The following is an 8512-nucleotide window of genomic DNA, read 5'->3' as shown; positions in this document are numbered from 1 at the left end:
AATACAAAACACGACAAAAACTTGGTTATTGGTCGTTAGACCACTCATTGCTATAGAAAATGCTAACCACACTTCGAAAAAACTGGAACAAGAAGCTAAATAATATATCCCTTGTGGGAAGGCCCGATGAAGTTACTTCACCTTGTTAACACTGCCTTCTAGGCAACGCTATACTAACATTTTTGTTAAAAAAGTGTGCCACACCATTTCTTGCCAAGTGGCCCCCTTCTATTTTGGTTTAATCTCTCTCTCTCTCTCTCTCTCTCTCTCTCTCTCTCTCTCTCACAGCAGTAGAGTCCCACGGGACTTAGGGAGTGTGTAGGCTCCATAAATGCACAATTGTGATTGGCTAGTCGATTTTCAACTAGCCTAGTGGGGCAATTTTTGCCACTAGGGAGTGTGTTAAATGCACAATTGTGATTGGCTAGTCGATTTTCAACTAGCCTAGTGGGGCAATTTTCGCCACTAGTAGGCTAGTAGAAAATCGACAAGCCAATCAAATAAAGGCATTTATGAAGCTTGCGTACTCTCTAAGTCTCTGTGGGACTCAGTCTATCTCTTAAAAAAAACTCTCTCTCACACACACAAACATAGAGTTTGCAAATCTCTTTGCATTTGCATGGTTGTATTATAGCATTCCAACTTTCCAATGGTTGGCTTCCATCAGAAGTGTTGCAAATTAATCATCCCTTCATCTCGACAATCGGTTGTGTTTGGCGGAACATAACTTTACTCACTTGTTTACAAACCTGCTTGGTCTAAACGCTGTTGGCACCAAAAGGTTCCTCTTTTAAATCCTAAAGATTAAGACTTGGGTTGCATTTCATCGACCCCGAATGCAAGACTTGGAATCTAGAGCATTTCGATTTGCCTAGATGCATTCATTTGATCAGCGATTCTTGAGGCAACAGAGCAGGCTTTTGTCTTGGGACGCCAGAAGGATTTCTGCTAGCAGAGCAGAAGAAATCCCTTTACATCGAAACGAAGCGATCTTTAGATCCTAGGTTTCACAGCGGGAGAGAAAGAGAGATTGGAGAAATAGCGGAAGCTGCGGAGAGGGAGAATTGACGGAGTACTGTCCAAACAAAGGAACAGTTGATTTATTGAACGGATATGTCTCTCACTGGAGTGAAGATCTCCCAGGAGGTTTGGCTGACTTGCGTCACCCATGCACTGTCGACAGAAACAGAGGAAGTCATGGGACTATTGCTTGGTGATATCGAGGTACGAATACAGCTGGACTTTCCTCGTTTACGCTTTTGCTCTGCCTCTTCTCACTTTCTTTTTTCTCATTGGAACGATGCATGGCTTAGGTTAACAGCCTGTTAATCGTCAAAAGCGCCTACAGATTGGTAGCACACGTGATGCCCGATTATTAAAACAATTGGCGATTGCATTGTGCGTCACTCTTAAAAGCACACAAGAAGAATGCCTGTTTCCAAATGTGCCATAATCGAGTCATGATTGCTGTTGAAACTTGAAAACTTTTGTTTGCAGCTCCTCATCATTAATGATTGGAGGCCTGCTTAGCACGTTCTCCTCTGCAAAATGACCTCAGAGTGAGCACTTTAGGGTGCTTTTCGATTACATTGTAAATATGGTCCATTTGTGTGTCTTACAAAGCCTAGGTGGATAAGTAAGTGGCAAATGATATCGGGAAAAAAATTGAAGCAAGGGATCTCGGAAAAAGTAAGTGTAAAATGAACCAGATTAGACAACCGATTGTCTCTGACATGCGCTGTTGGTGCAGTATTCAAAAAATGGCTGTATTACAGCGCTCGTATGGGGTGCAGCTCCTCAGACTCGGTCCGATCGTCGCAAAGATCGAGTGGAGACAAATCCAGAGCAGCTTGCGGCTGCCACTGCTCAAGCTGAAATATCCTTTCATTTGGATTGCCTCTGCAATAAAATTCTGCAAACCGTGGCATTGTATTTGTGATTCTTTTGCTCAAAGGAAAGCTGGGATGGTTCAACTTGACTGCTGAACACAGAATATCTGCTGCGACGGGGAGAGTAACAAGGGTCATAGGATGGTACCATTCGCATCCGCACATAACGGTCTTCCCCTCTCATGTTGGTACGTGATGTACACGGAATCTTTGATAAGTCTTCTCCCTTGAGGCTAGCTTGTATCATGACCGGGGTTCGCAGACCTTTGGATATATGTATGCAGGATGTGTTAGTATGTGGATATGCATCATCTTTTCCCAATTCATATTGTGTTCAATAGGCTCCTAGTTATGCTTTCACTTTGGACATTGCATTGCACTATTGCATGTGTTTACACATTGTAGAAGCCTTGTACGATTGCATTGGGGATGTTTTGGTAACGATCCCGTTACACACATAATGGATTCGATAACATAATAGTTGACTAGATAGGATTTTGCCATTCTTGAGTGGACATCACTGACCTTGTTCTTCTTTCTTTAAGTGTGTAGAAAATCTAAGTTCATGTATTGATGGTTGTGTTGACAAATCTTAATGCACTTATTGTAGTGGATTATACAAGACTCAGGGTCTAATGGAGATTATGACTTGATACTTTTGCTAAGAGAGATGCAGTAGTATTATGCCCTTAGCTTTTCCTGTGTAGCACTTCAGGTCCAGGTCAAAGTTTCACACCCATGCGCACATGCACATCTGGCCACTAATTTACTTATGCATGCATACATGTAGACTCGAGGGCATGTTGTCTCTCTCTCTCTCTCTATGTGTGTGTGTGTGTGTGTGTGTGTGTGTGTGGCATGGATATATACCTAAATGAATCCAGGAACATTCCCAAACTCATCCCTTAAAAACACAACATAGTCGTGATAGTCACTCATAAAGTTGAAAGCCATAAACTCCATCATGCATAGCAGGGACTAGCTACTATGACATCCCCATTGACGTCATCAGCGCCCAACAGTGGGTGTAGACCATAGTATAAATAAAGAAGTAAATAGTTTATATATATATATATAGAGAGAGAGAGAGAGAGAGAGAGAGAGAGAGAGAGAGAGAGATGCATGGCCATCTTCGAAAGGCCTCGCGGACCTATGAGACAAAGTACAATATCAAAGTAACTCACACTAGCCACTGTGGGCTGAGGCAAAGGGCTCACTACGGCCCTTTGCTGAGTACTACACTAAAATAAGCTCAAAGCTAATACTCAATCTCAGAGTCAAAACACATAACCAGGTTCCATGGTGGCTCTCTTGTGAGCTGCGAAAATATCTCGTATCTGTGTCTGTTGGGAAGTCTCTCGTTGTGGCGTGGACGCGGTCTCCATGATCTTTGTTTCCGATGGGCCATATCGAGAGTGATGCCTCTACTAGGGAGGCGAAGATCTCCGTTTTATCCACGCTCCTTGTTGAGTGTTAATTGGACGGGAATAATTATGGCATGTGGTGTGTTATGATGGAGTTAGTATTACAGTCTTACGACTTGGCGGACTTCATTCATGTAGGTGTCACAAGGCCAGATCCCCTTGATGCAAGTTTAGGTATTCTGGATTAAAAGGAGGCCGAGAATCTGGCCCGAATCAGGGACTGTGTCAATGCAAGGGTCCGTTCATTCATCTTCTTGAACTGTACTCCTCCGATTATTAATCGTGTAAAGCACATCTGGAAGCATCTAGCCTCCATCTATAATCGGACTTCCCCTATGAAGAGGGTCTCTCTTGAGGTTTAGATGAGGATGTTGGATCCTACTAAGTCCTCTTCTATGCGGGAACATATCAATAAGCTTTAGGAATTTCAACAGGAGATAACTTCATAGGAGATATCATATGAAGATAGCCATCACTATGCTCTCTCATCTCACTTCCCAGTACTCTGCTTTTTATTCTTCACTGATCATTGGGAGCAGGATGAGTACTCTCACTTGGGAAGAGTTGGTGCCTATGGTGCTGGGTCAAGAGGAGTAGTTTCAAAGTTTCCCCCATGGCGGTTGCTCCGATGCCTTGGCAGCTCTGCAGTCAGGCAAGAATCAAGGTCGTCGAACCCTTGATATGAGGACTGAAGCAGAGAAGGAGGCACTAAAGGTGGAGTGAACTTGTAATCACTGTGGCGAGAAAGGCCATTATTGCAGGAAGTTCCCTTAGGGTTAACAACACAGGTCCCAGTTCTTCCAAGGTCCAGGTTCTTCCTCTACCGCTATCACTCCTGCTTTTGTGCATATTGAAATGATTGACTCTCTTGCTTTCTCTGTTGGAGAGGGGGTTTTGTCTCTCCAAGCCAAAGACTTCCGGACCTAGATCGTTGATAGTGGGGCATCTCGGAATATGAGTCCTTCAGTTGGATTGATGTCACGAGGACGTGAATTTATGGGATCTTTGATTTGTGACTCCCGTAATTTACGCGTGATTGCCTTGAGCCTCTGAGGCAAGAGAGTCTGGTCACGTGCGCGGGACTTGGGGAATTAAAATTCCTGCCTTGAGCCTTTGGGGCGTGAGAGTCTGGCAATGTGCGCGGGACTTGGGGAATGAAAATTCCTTTCTTGAGCCTTTGGGGCGTGAGAGTTTGTCCACGTGCGCGAGACTTGGGGAATTAAAATTCCTAGTGGGCCCTTGGGAAATTGTGAATGTGCACCTAGTTACTAAGCAATTAATTCCTAGGACCAAAGTGTGCAACAAGGGGCCAAAAGAGTGGTGCAATTAAAAATTGCTATTTTGGGCACGGGACTCTAAAATCAGCACAAGACACATGTCAGGCATGCAGGAGGCCAAAAAGCAAGCAGAAAAGTCGAAATTTGCTTGGAGGGCTGTTTCTGGACCACAGAAGAACAAGGAGAGGCAAGTCACAAGCTGGGAAAGTGCTCCATGGCTATTCTGTCACATCGCCTTGCTGATTTTTGACTACCAGGGCAGTCTGTGGGCTGTTGGTGGGTTGCCAAGGCTGCTTGAAGTTTTTGTGCCAAGAGCCTCCAGATCAGTTTGCTTCTGGGCTGTCCAGGGGCGCTGCGGGATGTTGTCTGGCTGAGCAGGAGCTTCTACAGGGATTGCGACCTGTTTTTGGTTGCTTTTTGGGTTGTTGCTACTGATTTTGGAGCTTTCCAGGCTTGGGTGTCTCTTTTTGAGCTGTCTTTGGGCTGTGCCAGGCCATTATCAACTATCCTTTTAGGATCTAGGATTTTCCAGCCCAGGTGACCTGATTTCTGTGGATTCTGGGCAGAGGAGGGCTAGCTTTTACCTGCTTTTTCCGTTCTTGGACTGCTTGCTGGTTGGTTATTGCGTTTGAGATTGATTCCTTGCCAAGAAGGGTTGGTTTTTGCTGTTGGGCAGTGGCCAGGAGGGCCATAGATAAGGGCGACTTGTTTTGAAGTGCTTGGTGGATTGATTGCACTAGAGTTTGGCTGTCTGGGGCTTTTCTGCAGTTGTTCAGCTGTGTCTGGCGGGTTGGGCACTGGGTTGTGCAGGTGCAGGACACGTAGAGTCAGTTGATGCCTTTGGGGTACTGTTGCGCACTTGGTTGGCATGGAGATTGCAGGATTTCCTAGTGATTGGATGCCTATTCACCATATAAGGTTGAACAGGGATTGCATGGTGTGCAGGATATTGGAAGTCTGTGGGCAGTGGTTTGCCTGTGGTGCAGCCTTCAGGAGACCTTGTAATCAGCCGCTTGGCTTTATATGAATATTAAAGAAATACCGTAAGGGGCGCCAACGTTTGGGGCCAATCGGTATCCTTGTTTCTGAGTAGGAGCGCTCTAGCTCCCTGTGATTAAGTTTGTGGTGATTGATTGTTTGGTTAATTACTGTGTATGCTCTAGTTAAAATGGATCCCACCACCCTTTAATCTGTGAAGGCTGGCTTCAGTGGTTCCATGGCCAAGATCCACCTAACTTCTTCAAGAGGTGAGCCTAAGGTTGGCTTGGTGCAAGTCCAACAGACTGGGCGAAGGAAAACAACATACTATTCAGCAAATATGTCGCACAGGGAACGATTGCCGACTCTTACAGAAGAGGAAGAGGAGGAGCGCATGTCTCAGACCCCTATTGATGATAGAGGAGTACCCCAAAAGAAAAGAACCTTCTATTAACGCTTGAAAGATTTCATACAAGACAGCCCCAAAGGTGCTGGGCTGAAAGAAAAAACCGGCCTGTCCCAGAGAAACCCAGCTCACTGCCTAGGGGATCTTTGGTACTAGGGCTAACAGCCAAGTGGGGAGTGGGCAGCCCTGGCGGACCGAGTGAGAGAGAGAAAAGGCCTCACCCGTGTGTCCTTCGATAAGCATCTGACTAGAGCTCCCTGCTTAAAGCGCAGAAACTCCTTTGACCCATCTGTTTGAGAAACCCAATCTCCGCATAGTACCCTCCAGGAAGGACCACTCCACCCTGTTGTAGGCCTTCTCAAAATCCAAGAGAAGGACGGCCAGTGGCTGTGACTCCTCCCTGGACCAATCCATTGCCTCCCAGAACGTGAAGATGTTGTCCAGGATGCTGCGCTCTTGGATGAACCCGGTTTGTGTGTCATGGATGATGTCGGTAAGATGGGGCCGTAACTGCAAGCTCAAGACCTTGGCGAGGATCTTGTATGGAGTATCAAGCAAAGTGAAATATCTCCTGGCAAGCCAATCGGAAAGGGGTGGAGATAATCTCCTAGAAGTTCCGGAAGAAGGTTGGTGTCAAGCCATCCTCACCCGGACACTTCTGGGTCGGGAGAGCCTTGAGGGCTTCCCAGAGCTTCTTATCTGTGAAAGGCTCCTCCAGTCTACTGCATAAGTCCTGCGAGACTATTGTCGGAACGCGATCCCAAACTACCTCTCGGGCCACAAGACCAGTTGGGATCATCCTCTCCCTCTGAAAGAGCTGGCTGTAGAAATCTGTGGTCAGGTCTAAAATCTCATGCGGGTCAGTGTGGATGATGCCTTGCGAATCACAGAGACGCTGCAGCTGTGTGCCTGCCGATTGGGGCCCAGTGGTTTGAAAAACTACTTCGTTATCTTGTCCCCCTGCTGCACCCACCGGGCCTAGAAGGAGTGATAGGAGAACTCAGCCCGCCGAATCTCCGTGTCCTGAAGCTCAAGGGGAGCGCTCTCAAACGTGTCACTAAGCCATTGAGAACCTGGGTCCTGCTCCCTGAGCCGCTCTATGGAGGTGAGGTCTCTCCTCAAAGCCCGCTCACGCTCTTGAAGAGGAGTCCTTTGCCTAAGGACGTGAGCTTGCAACTCCTCACTGCTCCTCTGAATCGCTTCGGCCAAGCACGCAGCCCAGCCCTCATCTCTGACTGCTCCCAAATCCCTGCCATGACCTGTTGGATCTCCTTGTCCTGCAGGAGGGCCTTTAGAATGCGGACCCCCTTCTGAGGGAGACCTTGGCGGGGCTGATCTAAGTGAAGTACTACTAGAGAGTGGTTTGACATCGTGGTACTTGCCAGAATCCCGGTAGAGCCGCCTCTGTGCAGTGCCCAGTCCCCAACATAGAAACGGTCTAGTCTCTCGAGCAGCCCATCATGTCTCCTCTGTCCGAAGGAGAAGAGGAGGCTGCCAGGTGTCTTGCTGAAATCTGACTCTCTCCACGGGTCTTTGCCACTGATCATGAACGTGATCTGCTCCCAGGTGCTATGCTCTGCTGTTGGCATCTCAGAGAAGGAGGCGCCGCCCTGCTTGTCTTCCCCAAACTCCAGGTTGTTGAAGCCCCCTCCAACAATCCAGGAGTCTACATCCAGAAGACACTCTGACAGCCTCCTCTAGAAGGTCGGACAATGCTGTCTGTGTGCTGGGGCATACACGTTCAGGATCCCAATCCTAGACTCTCCCATCCGAACTCCCATCCAAACTGCCTGTCCTGGGATGAGCTCACCCTGATCGTAGACCTCTGAAGCCAAAGTCTGTGAGACGGAGATGCAAACCCCTCTACTCCGTCCTATTGCGGGGGACCACTTCTCTGGACCTCCATCTGGGAGAAGGTGGTGTCGTTGTCTGATGTCTGATGCTGAAAACATGTGCTCCTGAATCAAAAGGATGTCCACTATCCGCCCTACCACTGCCCTCTGCAGCTCCTATTGGAGTATCAGGTACTATGGCTGGCTACGAGCACGGTCGTGGAGCCCGTGCACGTTCCAACTCACTATGGTCCAACTCATGAGGACGGGGGTGCCGAGAACAAGGCTCTCTAGTGGGTTGGTGCCTGTTCCAGAAAGATTGCCTTAAGTGATTTTGCTGGGGGTTTGGAGGGCGAATAGTCCGTGTTTGTGCGATGACATACTAGAGTGGATACTGGCTCAATACCGATCCTCTGTGCCCACTTCATCGTGAAGGAGACTTCCACCCCGAATAGCTCCGGACACTTCTGGAGGGGCCAGTAGTATGCCTGCTCCACCTTTGCCTCTAGTGGCAATCTGATAACCCCTACCGCTAAACCACACATCGGCTCCTCGTGCGTGAAGCTCAGCTGAAAGTTCACCTCAGCACCGTGGGTGTGCCAAAGGTCCAGTCCCTATGGCCCCATCCACTCGTCCATCATACGTGAAATCTGATCTCCCATAGTGGCATCAAACACCTCTGGGGACCACTTCTCCAACCCTATGG

At 47.8% G+C, this 8512-nt stretch overlaps 1 protein-coding gene across 3 annotated transcripts in view; it reads left to right on the top strand.

Annotated features, from left to right (window-relative positions):
* Positions 1–575: 575 nt before the first annotated feature.
* Positions 576–8512, top strand: part of BRCC36A (Mov34/MPN/PAD-1 family protein) — a 66161-nt gene continuing 58224 nt past the window's right edge. For all 3 annotated transcript variants that reach the window (XR_015543411.1, XM_087396311.1, XM_087396310.1), the window contains exons 1-3: positions 576–1224; positions 1751–1877; positions 1991–2077. Coding sequence is in view for 2 of the 3 variants with exons in the window: in XM_087396311.1 (XP_087252437.1) it covers positions 1114–1224; positions 1751–1877; positions 1991–2077 (325 nt within the window). In the remaining variant the exon portion in view is untranslated. The remainder of the gene's footprint in view (positions 1225–1750; positions 1878–1990; positions 2078–8512) is intronic.

The sequence above is a fragment of the Dipteris shenzhenensis genome, chromosome 25 (assembly GCF_047967505.1).
Source record: "Dipteris shenzhenensis isolate YYH24624 ecotype China chromosome 25, Dip_SZ_1.0, whole genome shotgun sequence".
Classification (NCBI taxonomy): Eukaryota; Viridiplantae; Streptophyta; class Polypodiopsida; order Gleicheniales; family Dipteridaceae; genus Dipteris; species Dipteris shenzhenensis.
Note: the sequence above shows the minus strand (reverse complement) of the source record. Positions and strands in the feature narration are given on the sequence as shown.